The sequence below is a fragment of the Cupressus sempervirens genome, chromosome 10 (assembly GCF_028749045.1).
Source record: "Cupressus sempervirens isolate cs-2001-9-10 chromosome 10, ASM2874904v1, whole genome shotgun sequence".
NCBI lineage: Eukaryota > Viridiplantae > Streptophyta > Pinopsida > Cupressales > Cupressaceae > Cupressus > Cupressus sempervirens.
The window spans coordinates 211,037,064-211,061,914 of record NC_143127.1 but is presented as its reverse complement, the minus strand read 5'-3'; the positions used below and the strand labels follow the sequence as shown (position 1 = coordinate 211,061,914).

Sequence of the window (24,851 nt, the reverse complement as noted above, 5' to 3'; positions counted from 1 at the left end):
TGTAAAACAAAATAATTTACATTCTATAAAATAATTTAAAAAATTAACCAACTCATGTAAATGAAAAAGGGAATAAATATTAAATTGAAACAAAAAAACAACTTAATAAATAATCCTATTCCAATTCCAAGTTTGCACAACCAGACGGAGGATAGACATATTCCCTATCGAATTTCGGGTGAACCAAACGGACGAAGAGCGAATCCGGAATAACAAATGCATGAATAGTGAATCCAGAATAACAGATGCCTATTCCCAATTCCTGTGCCCGCTGCCAAACAGGCCCTAAGAGACTAAACCCCGTAACCAATCTCCGTCATCTTCCACAAAACAAATGGACCCTAAGAGACTAAACCCCGTAACCAATCTAAATTAAATAACCTGTGATTTTTTTGTTTAAAAAGTAATCTCAACCATCAAATGTAGATCTTTCCCGCCATGTTTGATTGTACACCACTCGCATGCATTCACAGAAGTAAGCCGTTTCTGCTGAACTTCCAGATTCCGATTTTAAAGTCATTATAATCGCACATACAGCTTTTCATACTGAAAAGCAGATACGAAAAAGCAGAAACGCATAATAATCTATGATCAACGCTAAGGGCACTATCTAGTAGGGTTTATCCCTTCAAACGGCTGGAAATTATTCAATATTCTGTTAAATGGCAATGTCGATGAGGGCTAGTGTGTCAGAACTTTCAATGCCTTTGAAAAGAGAACCGTTGCTTTGCAAAATTAGCCCATCTAGGCAAAGGAGGTTACTTGGAAGGAGTCGCAAGAGTTTGTTAGTGCGAGCAGGTGCCAATCTGAGCATTTCCTTAGATGCTAAAAATCGCAGACCGGAGGTTGTTAGTGCCATAGAAGAATCGTTGTCCAACTGTTTATCCGAAACCTTTCTGGACAAAACTGTTCCAGGTGTAGATTCAAAAATCAGAGGCAAGGTATCATACGTCAATCTCTTTTATTGCCTAGTTTGAAGGATAGGAAATTGAGTTACTTGTATGCAAAGGAAAATGATCAAATTATGTTGAGTGTTTCCTTTTTTTCTGTAAAACGTGGGTGCGGTTGTCGTAACCATCAGTTCATATTCATTACATCAGTTCTTATTCACATCTCGGTTGAAGCTATGTGTACCTGTAATTCGCGTTCATCAGCCCACAGACTCTTTATAATTTTGTTTAGGTTATGGGCGGCCTCAATGGGGTGATGAGTTTGTTGGCAGGTTGATGAGGATTTGAACTTTGGTCATACTCTTGGTTATATCGTTTGTAGAATGACCAGCTTTCTATGTTGTTTGGATTAACTATGGGGATAATTGAATTAGGGGTTCTGCTTTTCCACATGATTGATCTAGTTGTGAGAATTTACGTTCAATTAGGTGCTCTGCATTATAATTCTTTGAATAGGCATGATCGAAGTTCTCATGAGAATTTGTGATGCAAATCAATACAAGGAGTCGATCTTAAGGAAGCAACATTGTCCTGAAGCGGACGCTTTGTGGTGGTTGCGACGGTTGTAAGCTGAACACATGTTGCCTATAAATGGTTCGGTCTAGTTTTGTATTAAAACCATTTGAATTTATTTGATTTCATTCTACCATTATCCATTTTAGTAGACGAAAGTAGGCTTAGAATTTTCCTGGTACGATTTATAATTTATTTGTAGTTTAATACTTCTAGATCTATTGAGTTATTCATTCCATTAAAGGTATTTCTAATGTCGCGTAGGTATTTTCTAATTCTTATTTGTCGGTCATATCTTGAACAATAACACTACAATGGCCATTCTCAAGAAAAAATATAGAGGGCTGATTTGTGATTTGGTCTTGTTGCTCCTTTCAAAAGTCTAAATAGGAGAGCCATAGATCTGGACATTTGAGACGGAAATCTGAATTGGCTTATGATCGCAGATATTGTTTCTTTTCAATATTTGACACTATGGAAAATAATTCTCTGTGAAAATCCTCCATATCATCTTTTCCTTCAAAGCTTGGTTAAGTGTTATGATGTCTTTAATGTTCTTGAACTCAGCTGCTTGTGACAGCAGATCTGTTATCCACAGAAAAAAAGGGGTTTTCTTTTCTTCTAAACTTCCCTTTCACAGGGAAGCACACATAAAGTGGGAGAGCTTTGTAGTGTCCCTACTTTAGCAGTTGTCCGGTTGTGTGACCATTAGGTTTTTATTTTATTTTATTTATCCCACATTGCTTGAAAAAAGCGGTCGACCCTATGAAGTAGGAATAAAAGGAGAGCTTGTGGCTATTGTTAGGTAGGTTGAATATGAGAAGAAATTGGATGCGTGGGTTACGGATCTGTTCTTGGCATTAGAGGATGTCTATCCCCTCTTGTGACATTCTAGACGTCATTCTCTTGGATTTTGGCCTTTGGAATTCATTGCTATTATAGATTCATTAACAGGCAGCTTGGACACATTTCCAACTACAGGCGGATTAGGTGTTTGCTCATACCATTCTCATTCCTTGTTCGATATTTATGCCATTGTGGAGGAATGTTTTTATGAGGGTCTTGGACTGATTAAAGGCAATTCTTATTGTATCAGTATTGTAGCACGACACTATTCATATTACTGTAGCAGCAAGTTGGGAAATCATGACTGGAATAACATGTTATAATGCTGGAGTAATTAGTGAGTTGGAAAGTGTGCTATGTATTTGATTTTATTAGCTTGAAAACTAATATTATTTCAATAGTAGTTCAATCTTCAGTTTTGCATAAATTCCTTCTTGTTCATGTTATGTGGTTTCAAATCTATGCAAAGACATTAAAATCACTATCAACAATTGGTTTGGTTTTTTGGGCATTTCTAGGGTGACCATTATAGTAGTATCAGAGCTATAAGTTATGCCATCCTGTGGAGGTCTTATAGGGAATTTGGGACAGCCGGATAGCGGGAAAAGTGTTTGACAAAATGGCAAAACACTAAAATCAAAAATTAAAAGGGCTAAGCATTTATGTTTGAGTATGCGACAGGGGTTTTATAATTTCCACAATACCAGAGCAAGACAAAGTAGGAGTTCAGACTTGCAGAGCGAACAGTGTAGTTTATCCGTACAGAGGGAGATACAATCTAGTCATACAGACACAGAGGAGATATTCTTTGAACAAGACAACAGTATTGGTGACCGAGGTGACAGGGATACAGGGCTAGGCGGAGGCATGAATATCTGTCCAGATTAGGAGGAGGTAATGTTCAGATGGTTACTGGGTACATTAAAGGAGGGGCAGTGTATGCAACAGGAGCAAAATAGGCAAATGGATATGATGTTGCAGCTTATGGCTAGACAGATGGGCGTCAATATTAATCCAGTTGATGCCAACAATGGAAACAATAACAATGGGGGAAATGATAACAATAGGGGCAATGATAATAATGGAGGTTGAGGCAATAACAACGGTCCTGAGAATAACATTAATGGTAATAATAGACATGGCAACAATGTGAATGAGGCTGATAACTTTGGACATGTTGCACACCTAGCTCGAATAGCGAGCTCGAGACCTTTTCTACCCACCTTCCCACCCAAAGATCTGGATCAACTAGTTAATGAACTGTAGATTATTGAGTTACAAGATCAGTTCAGGAGGGACTGGAAGGCTAGGGGACCGGAGTTTCAGGTGAATATATCCCTCAGAGATTATATGGTCTTGAGGATGAGACACATGCCCAGATCAGGAGGGAGAAATCAAAACTTTGAGCTGAGAAAGAAAGTTGAGAAACTTTCTTTACCTTATTATGATGCTTCAGGGAAGATGACTGCACGAGCTTGGGTGCAGAAGGTAGATACATCCAGCTGAGTCCTATGCTTGAGGAGGAGGCTATCAAATATGTAGCTATTCATTTCGATGGTCCAGTGCATGAGTGGTGGCACTGTGGCATGGTAACACTGGGACATAATCAGATCACATCTTACGAGGAGTTCACTGAGAGACTCATAGAGAGATTTGATACCAAAGATCCTGAGTTATAGTTTAAGTAGTTGACACAACTCAAGTAGTGGTGATCAATTGAGACGTATATTAATGAATTTCAAAGGTTAGCTGTGTTGGTTACAGATATTTCAGAGAGGAGGTTAGTAGTGTTGTTTATGGATGGACTTTTAGATCCCTTAAGGGGTTGGGTCAAGGGGCATGACCCAACTACATTACAGGAGGCTACTAAGTGACTTAGCACCTTCTTTTAGGAGCAGATTTCAGCATAGGGATTCATATATGAAGGACAAGGAGAAGGACAAAAAATCTTTTCACAAGGACGCTCGGCCAAAAAGGGATAATAAGTTGGATAATGACACCCTGAATGAGTTGAGGAAGAAGAAGCTATGTTTTCACTGCAGAGAGCCTTGGGATTTATCTCATAAGTGTCCTCTCAAGGCTAAGGCAAATCAAATGGAGTATTTCTCAGTAGAAGAGTCACAGTCAGAGAAGAAGGATCAACACTCTGATTCAGATGAGGGTAACACTACAGAGGAGAGCAAAATTCCTGAGGATGAGAAGTTATTGGCATGATTAACGGGGGCTCAGAAGGCAATCACATTTAAGGTTAGGGGTACTATCCGGGGGCAGAAAGTGATCTCTCTCATTGACACTGGGGCTACACATAATTTCATATATGCACGATTGGTAGCCAAGAGAGGTTTATAGATTGAGGAGCACGTCGGGTTTAGAGTCATGGTAGCTAATGGTGACGCATTATTATGCACTCAGAAGATATCTAATCTTTACATCAGGTTTGGAGATGGCTATGAGTTGGAGGATGAGTTCTATGTAGTAGACATGGGAGACTTTGATGTCATCCTTGGCATGACATGGATGGCCTCGCTAGTTGAGTTCACACTCAACCTAGCAAAATTGGAGATGAGGTTCCAGCATGGGGGCAGAACTGTTGTACTTAGAGGACTTTCAGATGGGAGCTGCAGAGTAATCTCCTTGAGGAGAATGCAGAGACTGTTTCGGCATGATGATGTAGAGTGGGCGATAGAATGTTTTACTATGCTAGCCTCATAGGAACCACAGGTGAAGAGTCATCCAGTAGATATCCAGGAGATACTTGATAGGCATGCTAAAGTTTTTGGTGAGATTCCGCATGGGGTTCCTCTTGACAGAGGAATGGAGCATGTTATTGAACTGGAGGAGGGAGCCAAACCAATTATGATTACTCCCTATCATCATCCTAAGAAACACATGGATGAGATAGAAAAGGCAATTAAGGATTTGTTGGAGATGGGGCATATTAGGCCCTGTAAGAGCCCCTTTGCTTCAACAGTAGTATTGGTAAAGAAGGATGGGACGATGCGCATGTGCATCGATTACAGGGCATTAAATAAGAAGACCATTAAGAATAGATATCCCATCCCACAGATAGATGAGCTGATTGATGAGTTGCATGGTGTATGCTTTTTTACGAAGATTGAATTATGGTCAGGGTATCATCAGATTAGGATGAGGGTGGAGGACATTGAGAAGATAACTTTTTGGTGTCATTATGGCCACTTCGAGTTTTTGATTATGCCATTTGGGCTAACCAATGCCCCTGCTACGTTCCAGAGTTACATGAATCAGGTATTCAAGGGGCGGCTGAGGAGTTTTGTCCTGATTATCTTTGATGACATTTTGGTCTTCAGTAAGACTTGGGAGGAGCATTTACAACATCTCGAGATGGTGTTGTCCATTTTGGAGAAAGAGTCACTATATGCCAAGAAATCTAAGTGCGAGTTTGGGTTGGCTGGGTTACTATACCTTGGGCATATCATCAGCGCAGATGGAGTTTGGGTAGATCCCAAAAAGGTTAGAGCTATTGTTGATTGGCCTACTCCTACGAACCTCACACAGCTTAAGGGGTTCTTTGGTCTCGGTGGGTTTTATAGGAGATTTGTTAAAGGATTTTCACAAATCGCTGCACCTTTGACAAACCTTACCAGGAAAGGTGCCTTCGTATGGACAGGGGAAACTCAAAGATGCTTTGATCATTTCAAGAAGGTGATGTCATCATGTCCAGTATTAGCTCTACTAGACTTTACGAAGCCATTTGAGCTTCATTGTGATGCGTCAGGTGATGGGATTGGGGCAGTCTTGATGCAGGAGAAGCATCCCATTGCTTTTGAGAGTAGGAAGCTCCGTGGAGTGGAGAGGAGCTATTCCATTTATGATCGGGAGATGTTGGCTATTATGTATGCATTGGCCAAGTTTCGGTCCTACCTAGTTGGGGCAAAGTTTGTTATCAAGACTGATCACAACAGCATCAAATACTTCATGAGTCAGCGGGATTTGAATGATAGACAACAAAAGTGGATTACGAAGTTGCAGGCTGATGACTTTGACATTGAGTTTGTCAAAGAGAAGAAGAATGTGGTGGCAGATGCTCTATCCAGGAGACCTCATATTTGTGCTTTGGCTGAGATTATAGGAGATTGGAGAAATAAGATTACGACAGAGTATGTGAGGGAAACTTGGGCTTCTGGAGTGATTGCAGGCACCATATAGGATGATTGTTATGTGGTGATGGACGGATTGATCAAGTTCTAGGGTAGGATATATTTGATTCCTTCATCATAGTTTAGGGAGGTAATAATGAAGGCATTTCATGATGCACCTACAACTGGACATCCAGGGGTCTCTAAGACCTACAAGCAGATTTGTGAGCGGTTCACATGGAAAGGGCTCAAGGATGATGTTCAGAAGCATGTCAAGGACTGTGTAGTTTGTCAACAAATTAAGGGAGAGCACACGTATCCTGCAGGGTTGTTACAACCTTTGCCCATTCCGAATAGGAAATGGAAAGGTATTTCTATGGACCTCATCACCAGGTTACCATGAGTATAAGGGAGAGATTGCATCTATGTGGTAGTTGATCGGTTGACGAAGTTTGCTCACTTCTTTGCTATTTTATCTACCTACATAGCAGCACAGGGGGCCGATCTTTTCTTCAAAGAGATATTTAGGTTACATGGGCTACCTAGTTTCATTGTCAGTGACCGAGATAGTAAATTTATGAGTTTTTTTTGGCAGGAATTGTTTGGATTGTGAGGCACAGATCTTACACCCAACACTAGTTATCATCCATAGACAGATGGGTAGACAGAGATTGTGAATAAATGGGTGGAAGGATATCTGAGGAACTATGTGACTGCACAACAGAGAGCTTGGGTCAAATGGTATATGGGAGAGTACTGTTGTAATGCCCCGCCCGGAGATCCTTGGAAACAAGGATGAAAAACAAGTCAGAACAATTTTTTTTTACAAGTGTAAGTGCACATGATACAACCTACACAAACCAAAAGATCGCAACGGAAGACTGAAAGACAACCAAGCACCAACGGATCTCCAAACGCCACTACCAACAAGAACACAACCACGAAAACCACAAAGATCTACCAAGCTGAAAGACATAAGCTGACTCTTGGAAACTGGCTAAGTCTGAAATCCTGAAGCCCTGAAATTTGACTAAGTCTGAATTTTTGAAGCCCTGATTTTTCCTAGAATCTACACCTTAGCTCGTAGAGGTCTGAAACCCATCTCAAATGAATCGTCGCATATATTAAAATATATCTTAAGTATAAGGAATTTATACTTAAACGATATATTTTAAACCTCGAAGGACAACAACACAAACCCAAAAACTGAATTTCAAAAGAAACCTCCTGAATTCAAAATGCAACAACATAGGCTTGAAGAAAACCCAAAAGGGTATCTAGATCAACTCTCAAAATGATCGGAACACTACAAAAGTTGCCCGCTGTTGGCACGTGCAAGTTTTAACCAAAAGGCGTGCGACACTTCTCCCTTACTGCGTGCGACACTTCTCAAGAAGACGTGCGATACTGGAAAAGTATCGTGCGACATTTCTCATGAAGCCGTGCGACACTCTTCCAGTGTCGTACGACACTTCTTCAGTAATGCGTGCGACACTTTATAGTATCGTACGACATTATTTCTATGTGCGTGCGATACTTTATCAGTGTCGCACAATGCTGAACAAATGTCGCCCATAGAAAATAAAAACACTTAAGGAAACTCAAAAACGGGAAAAAAACGACAAAAGAACCTCCACACGGGGAGTATCGGATCCACATCTCGAGGCCAGAACACTTGAACCAGAATTGAGTAACTGAAATACAGAAAATGAAATCTAACCATCTATCAAACAAGGAAGGGAAAGTACAGAAAGGAAACATCACATTCAACTGAAATAAACATCGCAATAACATAGATAACATTGCAATGAGCAAAAATAACCAACTAAGTACGCGGTTCCTCCCGACCGTCAATGGCATCATAGGACCATCATGGGCCCTAGCCATCCCCCGCGCATAACATCCCAAGCCACTGATCAAATCATTGGTGCTGTCGTAATAGGGACATCACTACTAAACATGCTACAATGTAAGTAAATAAAATCTAACATGCTAGTAGTAGGCATAAGATAAAACTATAATAAGATAACATCATCTACCACATGCTAATCATCATAATGAGGAATGCGTTAAAACTAACATCATCTAAACATGATAACATCATAATGAGAGCATAAATCACAAGAAGCATACTCCGTATACCGAAGTACCAAGTGACACATCCAGCTACAGTTGTACTATGACAATAGACCGTATCTGTACACCGGTCCCTAGCAGTGGTGAGGGTAGCTACGCCTCCCAACCACGTGGCACCCGTAGGTCCACACCTGCCGTGCTGATGGAGATAGTGATCCAACCGCAAACACACAAAAATACAACAACCATGGCTAACACTCACGCAAGCAGTATGATGACTGAAACCAAGACATAGACAATGCATAAACTACAGGTCCTGGTCAGACACCTCAATGGGCTTACTATGTAGGGGCTGACATCATGGAGAGTCGCTTGGCATCGACAAGCCCAAGCTCGGATCGTGTGTCCTCAAACTTAATTGGGTGCTCACACATTGTGTCCTCGAACTTAATCGGGTGCTCACACATTTTATTATCTTAAATTTTATTACCTCCCAGTGTTTTCTTTAATTATCACTTATATAAAACTTTCTTTGCCAACCCATGACGTCATGATCGTCAGGCTGCAAAATAGAAGCCCCCTCCATATGCTACCCTACCCTACCCATGCTCATCCAATGATGAGTGCCCGTAGGCATGCAAATTCCCAACCCAACCCCAATGATCATAACTTCCGAAAGTGCTACGGAAGGTCGGGGCTCGCAAGACATCTGACTATGTACGCGCACGTACTCGTGTGTGGCGCACCACCATCACGAAGATCAAATAAAAGGACTGGAAGAGAACACAAAGCAACAAGTCCCTCAACTGTAAACAAAATCGAGAGAACAGATGCAACACGCATCCCAATGCAACAAAAGATGCAAAAGTGGTCTAATTGGTATCCAAACAGATCACCCAGGTCCACGAACCACAATGTGCCAAGAAAACTTGATAAAACAGGTTGGCACGCAAAACGAGGTAAAAATCCCAAATTTTGGAAAAATTCTAAAATTAAAACCCATTTGGCCCTTGGGTTCAAAAATTCCAAAAATCCAAAAATAAATGAAAATGGACACCGTATGCAAAAACGGCCAGCATAACGGCCCAAAAACCCAAAACCCCATTTCAAAAACAGGGAAAAACATTCATACCCGACCAACCGGGTAGAACTAGCAACCAGAAATGGAGGGGAACACTAGTTCTCAGCCTCCTAACATATTGCTACAAGAAACGAAAGCTGAGACGGAGCGAAAACTATAAAACGGGAAGGCCCTACCTGAAGGAAAAAGAGGCAGAAATCGAAACCCGCACAATAAAATAAACCACCCGCCAAAACAGTTGAAAACGACGGCAAGGCATAAACTCCTCGAGCCGAATCCAACGAGACCAACCTCACGCAGATCCCACGCTCACAGCTCCCAGAACGAGCAAAACAAGAATCCTTCAGAAGAGGATTTCCAAATTTTGCTCTACAATTCTATTTTCAAATTGTGAAAAGTGATTTATGAAATCACTTTTCCAATACTTATTCACTTTTTGGGTGAATAGTCAATTCTAGAAAATAGCTAGTTGGAGTAGTTAAACTCCGAATTGACCCAAACGAAAACAGGTTATTATCCGCAACGGGATTTCACCTAAGGCAAAGCTGCCAGAAATTAAATTTGAAAAGATTAAAATCCGAAAACCCCAAAAATATAGAAAAACACTTAACACTTTCGCGACAAATGCGAACTTCTAAATGCACAGACACACTCACTGGTCTAATCACATAATGCAAATGAGTTCGGATTTACTAATCACCGAAAGGTTTTGATCTAAACAATAACATAAAGGGTACGTCGACCATATAGGAACGACATGGGTAAATATGAATAGCTGAATCACTAACTCCATGTGCCATTGCCAGGGATATAATTCCTGCACACTAAAACACACGATCAAGTGCAATGGCAAATAATATCATAGCCGAAGCAACATGTATTAAAATACCTATTTAATCCATTTACATCACTCACATTCGCATAAAGCGTGAAGATACAAGAATGAAGTAAATAACCAAAGCATAGAATCCATCTCATAACATAATCAACAAATAGGTCCAATACAACATATAACTAGATATCATCATAGATCTACTGTCATCTCAAAATGGCATCCACATGCAAATGTGATAAACTGAACAGTATAGCACTAAAGCATCTATGGTACTGAATCCAAGTATAACATCCGACCCTCAGGTCATCATAAGGTACAAAATAATAAGAGTATCAAGTATCTCTCGAATCAAAATAGACAAGACATAGACTGCAAACATGAGAGGCACTACAACTGTTATAACACCACTTATCATATGTCCAACAAGATGACTCCATTCATGGCACTGTATGGTTATGAAGCACCTAGCTTTATGGATCTAGTTTTGGGGGATAGTAGAGTGCCCAAAGCCAAAGACTTCTTGCAGGATAGTCAGGATATTTTGAGGGTGCTTAAGAAGAATATACAGCAAGCCTAAAATCAGAAGAAAGTGTATGCTGACCAGCACCGAATAGAGCACAGCTTTGAGGTTGGGGATATGGTTTACTTGAGGTTACAACCATACAGACAGTCATCACTCAAGAAGAGCGGAGCAGAGAAGTTGAAGCCTAGGTTTTATGGTCCTTATAGAGTGATTTGCAGGGTGGGCGAGGTTGCCTACAAGATTGAGCTTCCAGAAGGCAGTTGGGTGCATAATGTGTTTCATGTGTCGAGGCTCAAGAAAGCCATTGGTTAGAGAGTTGTGCCTTCTGTAGATTTGCCACCATTGGATGAGGAGGGAAAGCTCATATTGTTTCCTGAGGCTATTTTGGATACCAGGGAAAGGACTTTGCAGAACAGGGTGATTAAAGAATATTTAGTCAAATGGAGAGATCTACCAGAGGAAGATGCTACTTGGGAGAGTGAGCAGGTGTTATAGTAAACAGGACTGAGATTGCTTGAGGACAAGCAATTTCAAGGGAGGTGGATTATAATGTCCCCACTTTAGCAGTTGTCCGGTTGTGTGACCGTTAGCCTTTTATTTTATTTTGTTTATCCCACATTGCCTGTGAAAAGTGGTCGATCCTATGAAGTAGGAATAAAAGAAGAGCTTGTGGCTATTATTAGGCAGGTTGAGTATGAGAAGAAATTGGATGCGTGAGTTATGAATCTGTTCTTGGCATTAGAGGACGTCTATCCTCTCTTGTGACATTTTAGACGTCATTCTCTTGGGGTTTGGCCTTTGGAATTCATTGCTATTAGCTTCATTAACAGACAGCTTGGGCGCATTTCCAGCTACAGGCGGATTAGGTGTTTGCTTATACCATTCTCATTCCATGTCCAATACTTATGCTATTGTGGAGGAATGTTTTTATGAGGGTCTTAGATTGATTGAAGGCAGTTCTTACTGTACCAGCACTGTAGCGTGACACTATTCATATTATTGTAGCAGCAAGTTGGGAAATCATGATTGGAATAACATGTTATAATGCTGTAGTAATTAGTGAGTTGGAAAGTTTCCTATGTATTTGATTTTATTAGCTTGAAAACTAATATTATTTCAATAGTAGTTCAATCTTCAGTTTTGCATAAATTCCTTCTTGTTCATGTTATGTGGTTTCAAATCTATGCAAAGACATTAAAATCACTATCAGCAATTGGTTCGGTTTTTTGGGCATTTCTAGGGTGACCATTACAAGCTTTAGGAGGAGTTTCCCTGGGGAATTTATGGGCAAAGAAGAGATAGATGTCATTGTGCCATACATCAGTCTGAGTAGGTTGCAATCTACTTATTGTTGACAACAACTTGGCTACTACAAACCAACTCTCTATTGTTGAATATTTTAATCTACAAGAAGTTAAAATATATCTTGGCTACTACAAACCAACACCTAGTGACTCTTTGCTAGAATTCTTTGAGAAGGCATGATGGAATTTTTCAAGAGAATCTTTGATTGAAATCAATGCAAGGAGCTAATCAAAAGGAAGACATATTATCCTAAAGCAGAGGTCTTCATGGTGTCTATGAAAACTGTAAGTTATATCATCTCTTATAATTTGTTGGGTCTAGTAAAATCATTTGCATTTATTTCATTCCATTCTACCACGATCTATTGAACCAGACAAAATCAGGCTTATATTTTCTTGAGACAATTCAACTATTCGTTTATGCTTCTGTAAAACTGTTGAGTTATTTCATTATAGTTAAGTTTGATTCCATGTAGGTATTTTCTAACTCTTATTTGTGGGTCATCTCTTGAACAATAACATTATATGGCTGTTGTCAAGGAAAACTATAGAGGGCTGGTTTTGTCTTTGAAACACGATGGAACAATTTAGGAGGATTTGTATTTAATTATTGTTTCTTCCATCTTTTTTTTGTTGAAATGGCAGAGTTTGTGATTCAAATCAATACAAGGAGCCATCTCAAGTAAATGACATCGTCCTATAGCTGATTTCTTCATGGTGATTGAGATAATTGTAACACCTATTGCCAATAATTGTTGGGTCAATTGATATATTAAAATCATTGACTCAATTCTACCACAATGCACCAAAGTAGATGAAATTAGGATTATGTTTTTCTTGGGAAAATATATTTGTAGTTTTCTACTTTTTCAATGCTATTGAGCTAATCCATTAATGGTAAGTTTGGTTCCATGTAGGCAATTTCTAACTCTTACTTATGGGTTATATCGCGAACAATGTCACAACAATGGCTGCAACATTTTTGGTTTTGATAAGTAGGAGATATTTTTTACGAGTCAAATTGTGATATTGTTGTCAGGGTTCAACTGTGTAGTTTTTTTGAGTCAAACTCATTGTCCCATGTTTCATGAGTAGTGGCCCATATGAACCCATCTCTCATGAGAATGAATGGAACACTTAGCACTCATTGCATCTAGGTGATTCTCACAGAGGTGAGGCATCTAGACTTCCTGGGAGGTCACCCATCCCAATACTACTCCAATTTGTGCATGCTTAACTATGGAGTTTCCTCTACAGTTAAATCCACTTTGCTTGCAACCCCATTTGCAAAACCTTCAACAAGTGTTGTGCCATATGAAGCATTCATTAGAAAGCCTCTTCAGTTCATCAATTGATAAGTAGTAGATATTTTCCACAATAAGTCAAATTGTGATATTACTATTAGGGTTCAATTGTGTAGTTGTTTGGGTCAAATTCATTGATCCATGCCTCATGAGTAGTGGTACATAGGAACACATCTCTCATGAGAATGAATGGAACACTTAGCACTCATTGCATCTAGGTGATGCGCAAAGAGGTGAAGCACAAAGATTTAACACGATGTCACCCATCATAGTACTACTCCAGCTTGAGTGCACTTAACTACAGAGGTTCCTCCATTGAATAAGCCCACTATACTTGCAACCTCATTTGCAAAATCTTCAACAAGTGTTGTGTCTCATGAACAATTCATTAGAAAGCCCCTTAAGTTCGTCGACTGATAAGTGAGATTTTTTCTATAACAAGTCAAATTTTGATATTGCTATCATGGTTCAACTGTGTGGTTTTTTGAGTCAAACTCATTAACCCATTTTTTTTATGAGTAGTGATTCATACGAACCCATCTTTTTGGAGAATGAATGGAACACTTAACACTCATTGCATCTAGGTGATGCTCACAAAGGTGAAGCACCAAGACTTCTTTGGAGGTCACCCATCGTAGTACTACTCCAACTTGAGCGCGCTAACTACAAAGTTTCCTCCATGGTTAAACCCACTTTGCTTGCAACCCCATTTGGAAAACCTTTAGTAAGTGTTGTGCATTATGAACCATTCTTTAGAAAGCCTATTAAGCTCATCAATTGATAAGTAGGAGTGTTTTCCATAAGTCAAAAATTTGATATTGCTATCAAGGTTCAACTATGTAGTTTTTTGAATCAAACTCATTGGCCCATGTTTCATAGAGTAGTAGTTAATACAAACCCATCTCTCATGAGAATGAATGGAACACTTAGCACTAATTGCATCAAGACTTCCCAGGAGGTCACCCATCCCAATACTACTCCATCTTGAGCGTGCTCAACTACAATGTTTCCTTCATGATTAAACTAACTATGGTTGCAATCCTATTTGCAAAACTTTCAGCAAGTGTTGTGCCTTATGAACCATTCATTCGAAAGCCCCTTAAGCTCATCAATTGATAAATAAGAGATATTTCCACTACAAGTCAAATTGTGATATTGGTATCAAGGTTCAACTGTGTAGGTTTTTGAGTCAAACTTATTGACCCATGTTTCATGAGTAGTGCTTAATACAAACTCATTTCCCGTGAGAATGATTGGAACATTTAATGGTCATTGCATCTAGGTGATGCTTAACGAGGTGAAGCACTAGGACTACCCAAGAGGTCCCCATCCCAGTACTATTGCAGCTTGAGCGTGCTTAACTATGAAGTTTCCTCCATAATTACACTCACTTTACTTGCAACCCCATTTGCAAAACCTTTAGCAAGTGTTGTGCCTTATTAACCATTCATTAGAAATCCCCTTAAGCTCATTAATTGATAAGTAGGAGATGTTTTCCACAACAAGTCAAAATGTGATATCGCTATCATGATTCAAATGTGTAGTTTTTTTAGTCAAACTCATTGACCTGTGCTTCATGAGTAATGGTTCCTACAAACCCATGTCTCATGAGAATGAATGAAACACTTAACACTCATTGAATCTAGGTGATGCTTATAGAGGTGAAGTATTGAGACCTTTGGGAGGTCACCCATCCAAGTACTACTCTAGCTTAGTCAGCTTAATTATAGAATTTCCTCCATGGTTAAACTTACTCTGCTTGTAACCCCATTTGCAAAACCTTCAACAATTGTTGTGCCTCGTGAACCATTCATTAGAGAGTCCCTTAAGCTCATAACTTGATAAGTAGGAAAAGTAAAGGATTGCAAATGCAAAGAAGGGGAAAGTCATCAAAACCAATCATAGCTGACAATTGATCCTTGCAACCTCATTTCCAAAATCGTCAACAAGTTTTGTGTCTCATGAACCATTCATTAGAAAGTCCCTTAAGCTCATCGATTGATAAGTGAATTTTTTTTCTATAACAAGTCAAATTTCGATATTGCAATCATGGTTCAATTGTGTGGTTTTTTGAGTCAAACTCATTAACCCATTTTTACGAGTAGTGGTTCATATGGACTTATCTCTCTGGAGAATGAATGGAACACTTAGCACTCATTGCATCCAGGTGATGCTCACAGAAGTGAAGCATCGAGACTTCTTTGGAGGTCACTCATCCCAGTACTGCTCCAACATGATCGCGCTAACTACAAAGTTTCCTCCATACTCAAACCCACTTTGCTTGCAACCCTGTTTGGAAAACCTTTAGTAAGTGTTGTGCATTCTAGACCATTTATTAGAAAGCCTATTAAGCTCATCAATTGATAAGTAGGAGATGTTTTCGACAAGTCAAATTGTGATATTGCTATTAAGGTTCAACTATGTAGTTTTTTGAGTCAAACTCATTGGCCCATGTTTCATGAGTAGTAGTTAATACAAACCCATCTCTCATGAGAATGAATGGAACACTTAGCACTAATTGCATCAAGACTTCCCAGGAGGTCACCCATCCCAATACTACTCCATCTTGAGCGTGCTCAACTACAATGTTTCCTTCATGGTTAAACTAACTATGGTTGCAATCCCATTTGCAAAACTTCCAGCAAGTGTTGTTTTTTATGAACCATTCATTACAAAGCCCCTCAAGCTCATCGATTGATAAGTGAGAGATATTTCTATGACAAGTCAAATTGTGATATTGCTATCAAGGTTCAACTGTGTAGTTTTTTGAGTCAAACTTATTGACCCATGTGTCGTGATTAGTGCTTACTACGAACCCATCTCCCATGAGAATGATTGGAACACTTAATAGTCATTGCATCTAGGTGATACTCAAAGAGGTGAAGCACTAGGACTTCCCAAGAGGTCACCCATCCCAGTACTATTGCAGCTTGAGTGTGCTTAATTACAGAGTTTCCACCATAATTACACCCGCTTTGCTTGCAACCCCATTTGCAAAACCTTTAGCAAGTGTTGTACCTTATGAATCATTCATTAGAAAGCTCCTTAAGCTCAATAATTGATAAGTAGGAGATGGTTTCCACAACAAGTCAAAATGTGATATTGCTTTTAGGGTTCAAATGTGTAGTTTTTGAGTCAAACTCATTGACCTGTGCTTCATGAGTAATGGTTCATACAAACCCATGTCTCATGAGAATGAATGAAACACTTAACACTCATTGCATCTAGGTGATGCTTATAGAGGTGAAGCATTGAGACCTTTGGGAGGTCACCCATCTAGTACTACTCTACCTTAGCGTACTTAACTATAGAGTATCCTCCATGGTTAAACTTACTCTGCTTGTAACCCCATTTGCAAAACCTTCAACTATTGTTGTGCCTCATCAACCATTGATTAGAAAGTCCCTTAAGCTCATTAATTGATAAGTAGGAAAAGTAAAGGATTGCAAATGCAAAGAAGGGAAAACAATACAATACTATTCAAACAATAAAATGGAATTTAAGGGAAAAAAGACCACGAATGTAGCAAACATGACCATGAAATCAAGCAAGCACAGAGGGAAACATAAAACCAAGGTTGCATGGGTACTCGTACCCACACCCCTGGCACTCGTACCCACGTACCCAAGTATTGGGTACACGTATCCCACGTACCGGGTACTCGGTGGAGAGCATCATAGCTAAGGACCTTGATTAAGATTCTGATTTTTTTTTTGGTTTTTTATTTTTGTATTAGCTTGTTGTTTATCAAACTTAATTCAATACCAAAACAGTTTGAAACTTTGATACTCATTAACCATAAACTTTATCATTGTTCAAGTCATAAGTTTATCATTTGCAATATGTCATTGTCATATGATTTAGGATCTTCTTGTTCATGTTTAAAGTCTGCCTTCTTTGTTATGCATCTAAGCATTTATCATGTATTATTATTTCAAACATATAGCAAATCTGAAACTGAAAACAATACATTACAGTTGCAAACTTTATCACTGTTCTTGTTTTGAAAAACCATTGTCATGACTCATAATTTCAGATTTTTTATAAATATTAAAGTATAATTTTTAAATTAGTTTGACATACCCAAGTACCTCCGTCCCCTATTATGAAAAATACTTTAAACATTAAACATTCAGCAATAGCATATATAAATATATATATAATAATTTGGCTTATGGCTCATATTTTCAAATTTCTTGTTTTGAATGCTCAATGTCATGACTCATGACATATATTTTGATTTTTATATTCTCTATAAAATATTAATTATATACAAAAAATTAGGCATACACACGTACCCCCATCCCCTATTTTGAAAAATATGCGTACCCGTACCTGTTCCCGTTCCCGTACCCACATACCCGTGCAACCTTGCATAAAACATAGTTGCATTCCCATTTTAGGGCACAAAAAACATATAAAGGATAAAATGCTATGACCAACACTTGAAGAAGACCCAAAAATGCAAATGCACATGGAGAAAAATAACTTCCAAGTTTGGTATCGGTGAAAAAAAATGACCAAACAATTTTTTTAAAACCATGAGAGTTGGCATTAATAGCTTTGCTAACTGAGAGTTGGTAGCTCAATGTTTTATTGAGCCCGTGGGTTTATCGCTAAGGTTCAACATTTTACTTGCATAGTTTGGTGTTTCCATAACATATATTATTACATGTGATTGAGATTCTGTAATATCCCAGTCCGGATCTTCTCTCTCCAAACTCCTAAATAATTTATGCAATAAAAACCAGCAAAATTGTTAAAGTGTAGCTTCAGTAGAAGTGAAGTACACAACATATTAAGTATATGAATCTGTGATTACTAGTACTACACACACACATGTGTGTGTACATGTATATATACATACATATATATATATACACACACACATGTATATACACATATATATACATGTATATATATATATATATATATATATATATATATATACATACACACTTAATCACTGTTATGTATTTTCTGATGTTCTTGATATACTTATTAATACTTGTCATTGAAATACTATATATATATATATATTGTAATTCCTTTCTAATTGATGTCTCTTAAATACATATCGGACTTGTTAGGATAACACGCTGACGGCATAACAAAACTGAGTTCATGGCCCATGTAGGGCCATGACAGTTTGACAGTAGAAGAAATTGCAGAATACACTTGGCTTCATAGTCATACATATAACAGTATTATTATTATATATCGGAAGTCTGGATCAGATATATATATATATATATATATATATATATATATATACATATATATATATACATACATATACATATGTATATACATACATATACATACTGACAATTCTATATATATATATATATAAGAAATACTGACAATTCTATATATATATATATATATATATATAAGAAATACTTACAATTCTATATCAGTACTTTGACATTATTGACAGGAAGAATAAAGAAGATATCAGTATATCTCTATCAGAGATCCCATAAACTTTTAAAAAAATCACCAGCAAATGGTCATATAAAATTACTCAGAAATTGTTATTGCATTATAATTTCAGCATTACATTAACATGATAAAACATCCAATCTTAAAAACAGTGCCAACAGTCAGATTGGATAAACTATACAATGCACATTTAACTCTAGATGTGAACTTGTTATGAATTCACCACATAAGATTAATTGGGGTTGTGTCTAATCATCTGAGAAGCTCGAAGGGTTCCTATGTAAGGTTCTTGTTAAAGATTTGTCAAATCAGGTAAAACAAATTGCAGAAATATATATATATATATATATATATATATATATATATATATATATATATATATATATATATATATATATATATATATATATATATATATATATATAAAATTCTGTATAGAACATATATACTCAATCAAATATATATCTTATTAATGAATTGCAATATTACTGGACTAAAGAAATTAAGATGATATCAGCGCAGGTTTGAAGAAACAATCAAAGATCAGGTTTATTGGCAAATTGTCATACACAAAACTTTTGAATTCTTATATCTATCAAAATGGTGAACAACATGAGACTTGAAGACATACTTCAAGGTGCTTCAATTTTTTAAGCTTGGAAACTGCGAATGATGTTAATACTAAGCAAGCACGAGTTAAAGTCAATTGTAGAAAATCCTAAACCTAAAGAGAATGACGAAAAGAGTCAATGGGAAACAATCAATACCTGAGCAATGGAATTATTAGTAGATGGAGTAAAAGATCATCTTCTACATATCATAACAAAGTTAGACTTTGTATATGATATGTTCAAAGCCCTCGAAAACATGTTTGAGATCAACAACACTAGTAGGATTCACACTGTTAAAAATGAAAATGAATAAAGGAGAGACCATCACCTCATACTTTATGAGGATAACGGATTAAGAAACCAACTCTCAACAATCGGCCCCATCTATGATAGTGAAGAGTTAACTATGGTAACACTAAATAAACTCCCTTTTTAATGGGAAAATTTTAGACAAGGAATAAGTGCTCATTCCAAGCTCTCCAAATTTGATCAGCTGAAAGCTGACTGTATTCAAGAAGAGTGTAATAGCTAGAGGAATCGATATGGAATCCACAAATGAAGACGTTTAGATTCTCACCACTAATTTGAAAAGGTAAAAGGGCAAGTACTCAAATAGTAAACAATAGTTCAAGAAACAAAGAGACTAGTCTAAAGTACAATGTTATAAATGTGACAACTATGGGCACATTGCAACACACTATCTTGACAGTCTTAAACATCAAGCTTGCTTCACTGAAGTCGGTAATCCAAACTTGGATTCAGATAAGTTTGTATTCTAAAGAACTTAAAAAATATCCATTAAATTTGTGAAATATTGGATTAAGAGGGAGTTCATTGTTCTTTACCATCCTCACCAAACCTTTTGCAAAATAAAGATGAAACACGTCCAAGGTAAACTTGATATAATTGTAATTATTGAGAAAGAGTCTTAACTTATTTTTTAATTATGGGAAGAGTATATTAGTAATTATGCTTTGTTCTCTTATATGAAATAATTACCTTCTTATTTAAAGAACGTGTATATTTTTGAGAGAACAAATTGTGTTGGGAAATAAATTTTGTATATTTTTAACAATAATATATAATTGAAGTTCTCATCAATTTTAAACAATATTTACGTTATATAAGTAAGATCAATTCCAAACTCGAAGTTGGAAATTATAAGTGAATTAGAGACCAATCCCAAGAGGGGACATTAGAGTAGACCAAAAACGAAAGATAAAGGTAGTTGCCCCTTCTTAGTCTTGTCCCCCACCATACAAAGAGGCAACACAAAAACCATCAATTTCATCTTCGTAGACCCAAAACAAGGAGGAAATAATTCACAAAGAGATAGAAAACAAGCCTCCACCATGAAACCCTTTGCCCACGACACCATATCTCCACAGATAAAATCTTCTTCACCATTTCCATCCTCTAAAACTTCTCTCCTCTTTGCTTCTAGAAAACCCTAAATCGAGTTTTGTTCCTTCTCCCACCCTTGACCATTACAAAGAGCCAACCAAGCACCACTAAAGGAGAAAGCTTAATTGTTGAATATTGCTAAAATGCCATCCCTCTCCCAATTGTGGAGCACAAAAGAACCAATGCCATTTTTCCATCACCGAACCAAGAAGCAAAAAAAAAGGCCCAACCAAAACCTTAACTCCAAAAAACTGCTAGAAATAGAGGACGCTAGAGAACAAGGGGCATAAATAAGAGAAGCCCCAAAACACCCAAAACACGAAAGCGAATAGAGTAGACAACCATGGTCCTCCTTGCAATCAACATTAGCATTCTCATCTTCATTGAAGCTTCCTTTTCTCCCTCACGCATGTCTGAAACCCTACACCCCTTCCCACCTCCGTTTCCCATTCAAACGATCTTGCTACTATGCGTTGCATCCTTGTTAATGTTACGATAAGTAATTTATAATATAATCTTCAATTGATAGTCTAATAATTTGATGGACTACAATTATGAGTTTTTTAAAATCAATTCTCTAAAATCTATTAAATAATCATTAAACATTTTTCATTTGGTTAAGATAAAAAGTATTAAATAATCAAATATAATGTTTTGACTCTAGAATTTAATTCATTTTCAAACCTTTTCCAAATGGGACATTACATATTCCCGACTCTAAATACATATTCTAACACTATTAGGAAGAACTTGACACATTATGTCCTTGTTAATGTTATGACAAAATAAATAATTTTATGATATAATCTTCAATTGGTATCTTAATAAGTTATTTGGAACAATTCATATTATACTTTTTTTTGATTATGTAGATAAAAGAAATTAACCCAATAAGTCAACAAGTTACAAGACTAATGGCTGGATAAAACTAATCAAATATAATAAAATCTTAAAATTATTCAATCAAGTGTGATAATTGATTAAGGTAGATGAATTGAGACATTGATATGCATTGAAATTAAAATGTGGTGGATTTATAATTTACTTGATTTTAGTGGTCCATAAGATCTGTTTAGTATTTTGATAATAATGTTTTAATAACAACTTTTAATTTCTTAATATTGGATATTTGCAAGTGTAAGAAACGATAAGATAGAGCAAGGAACGAGAAATAATCCAAGTAAGTTAAGTGTGAAACAATGTTACCATGAGATAAGCAAAATCCAAGAGCATACACCAAGATGGTTCAACAATGGAGACAAGGATTTATAAGGGGAAAGCAAAGAAAACCCCTTGTGAGTATTATGAATGAAGGCAAATGCCTAGAGAAGAGAGAGAGAGAGTGTTGGAGCAAAATAGCTCAATACAATAACATCAAAGTGATGAGAGTCAAGAAGAAAGAAGGAGGAGCATCTCTTTTAAAGAGATGAGAAAGGAGTTGCATGTGTAACTCCAATTTCTATGAATGCCACATTCATAATAGGTGTGTGCAAAGTGTCACAATCCTCTTAAGGAGGATAAACTAAATTCCTTAATAAAGGAATTATAAAAATGAGTTGTCCTCACATGTGGAATAAAGGACAAACAATGACATGTCCTCCACATGTGTACAATAGGACAAACTACATTTAGGGATCCTTGGAATATTCCAATTAAATACATCCAAGGGAAGATTAACCTTTCTAACAGCAAGCATAATGGTCAAATTTAAACTAGGTCATCTTCAAATTTAAATAAACATATTAACACAATTTTATCATGGAAGGTGCAATTAGCCCATGATGCAAAATATAATTTTTAGTCATACAAAAGATAACATAATGCACGTTTATGCGAGGAAAAACTAGGCCATGCTAACCACAAGTGTTATATATATATATAATATGAGAATGTGTTGCCTTATTTTAACTAGATGTTCTCCATTATAATTGAATTATATGGGATGATGTGATATTAGAAATGAACTAGGATGGTACTTCTAAGAACACAACCTTAAATATACAAATCATAACTTTCTAGGATAGGATATTGGACCACTTAGTAATATAATTATGTGTGCAAAAAAAAAAAAGTATAAGAAAGCCCTAAAAAACATATCCATGCATAAAAATCAAGAAAATCAACTCATCAGATCTCCAAATATGGCTGCCATAATTTGGTTCAGCAACAAGAATGTCAACAATGTCATTGCTGTGCCACTGAACTGGAAACATAAACATATCATATGGGATATCCCTCGAGTAGAGATGACTCCACAACTTTTCATACAATTTAATATTCCTTGTAGACCATGCCAATTCTGAAAATATAAAGGTAGACCAAGTAGGACAGCCACTGATAACTAAAGTAGGCATAAAGGTAAAATCACCAATCTATTCATAAGGACTCAGTGAGAAATCTCTAAATGAATTGTGGAAGTCTTCATTATGCATTACTGACAACTCTGGAATTTCTGATTCACCATAAATGTTATCAATCAAATCTACACCTCCATCAAGAGAATGGTCATCATATGAAATTTCAGAACTGGAATTGCTTGATTCAGCCTCATCCTTATGTGGAAATGTTGTTACTGCATGATAATTTGAAGGTAACTTCTGTTGTAAAAATCAGAATTCCCAAATCTGAATTCTTGCTGGTCCTTTTGATCATTATTAGCATATTATGTCTCATTTAAATAGGGAGAGGGGAAAATGATATGCTCACTTTCATCTTCACAAGTGGTGTTTATTCCTTCAATCACTTGTATGAGCTCCTTGGTTTTTGAACCAAGATCATCCTCCTTGTGAGTGACTGCCATAGGAATATAATTTTCAGCCTTTTGCAATGAATAATGTCCATACTTAGTTGAAGACGAAGTTCATCTACCCCTCTTTCCTTGTTATCCCCAAATTTGATAGCTAGTTCCTTATCCACTGAGAGCTGCAAATAATCTGGTTTCATCCTTCTGTATGCTTCTTTGATTGTCTGTAGTCGCATACTAGTGACTTAACATGAAAAACTCTGTTACCTTTCATCACTTTCAGTTTTCCACATCTTCAATGAATATTTGTGAGAGTCATTTGTCCTTGTTAACACCATGGGTGAGATTTTTTCTTTCTTCTTCATATAGCCAACAAATCTGATTGTAATTGCTTACATAATCATCATCCTTATCTAGGATTAATGAGAAGATTGTTTTTTAACAATCTCTCACATTATCTGGTTGATATTTCCTGTGGTCCCTTAAGAAATATAGTAACAACTGCGAAATCATTTCTTCACAGCTGAGATCCAACATGAGAATAAGAAATCTGGTTTTTGCCATGAGCTCTAAGATCTTCACCTTCTTACCAAAGTAGGACATTTTGTAGCCTGCATAGGCTGTCCACAATGCTGTAAGACCCCTTTTAATACGTTGTCAGTGTAAGGTGTAAACAGTGCTGTAATTTTGATAACTTCCCTGAGACAAGCATAAGCTAATAATCTCACATTTTCATGTGGGTGCTCCATTATCCGGTGCTGGACTAAGACAGCCATTGAGTGCTGCAAAGTCCAATTCAATAATCTCCAATCACTGGTCCACTTTGGTAGATATGAACCAAACACTTCCAAACTCGAAAGCATACCATCCAAAGATTTTATGGAACCCAATTGCAATCAAATTATATAGAACCCATTTCCATCTTCGTTTTCTTAATTGTTCACCATTAACAGTGTCATTAGAATCTTATGAGAACACATTGCTTTTCAGGTTTTCCATTGTCTTTAAATTGTCTCCTCTAGATTGAATGTCCTAACTAGAGCGGGGCCCTTTAATGCTCTAATAAATTTCCGTAAGAAAGATGAGATCGTGCGATAC

The 24,851-nt window shown here is 37.1% G+C and overlaps 1 protein-coding gene across 2 annotated transcripts in view; it reads left to right on the top strand.

The window, feature by feature from the left end:
• The first annotated feature begins 304 nt into the window (after positions 1 to 304).
• Positions 305 to 24,851, top strand: part of PUR7 (purin 7) — a 201,257-nt gene continuing 176,710 nt past the window's right edge. Inside the window, exon 1 of one of the 2 annotated variants that reach the window (XM_089804169.1) lies at positions 305 to 941. In XM_089804169.1, the coding sequence (XP_089660295.1) occupies positions 663 to 941 (279 nt within the window). In that variant the 5' untranslated portion in view covers positions 305 to 662. The remainder of the gene's footprint in view (positions 942 to 24,851) is intronic. The other variant, XM_089804168.1, reaches the window with a different exon arrangement.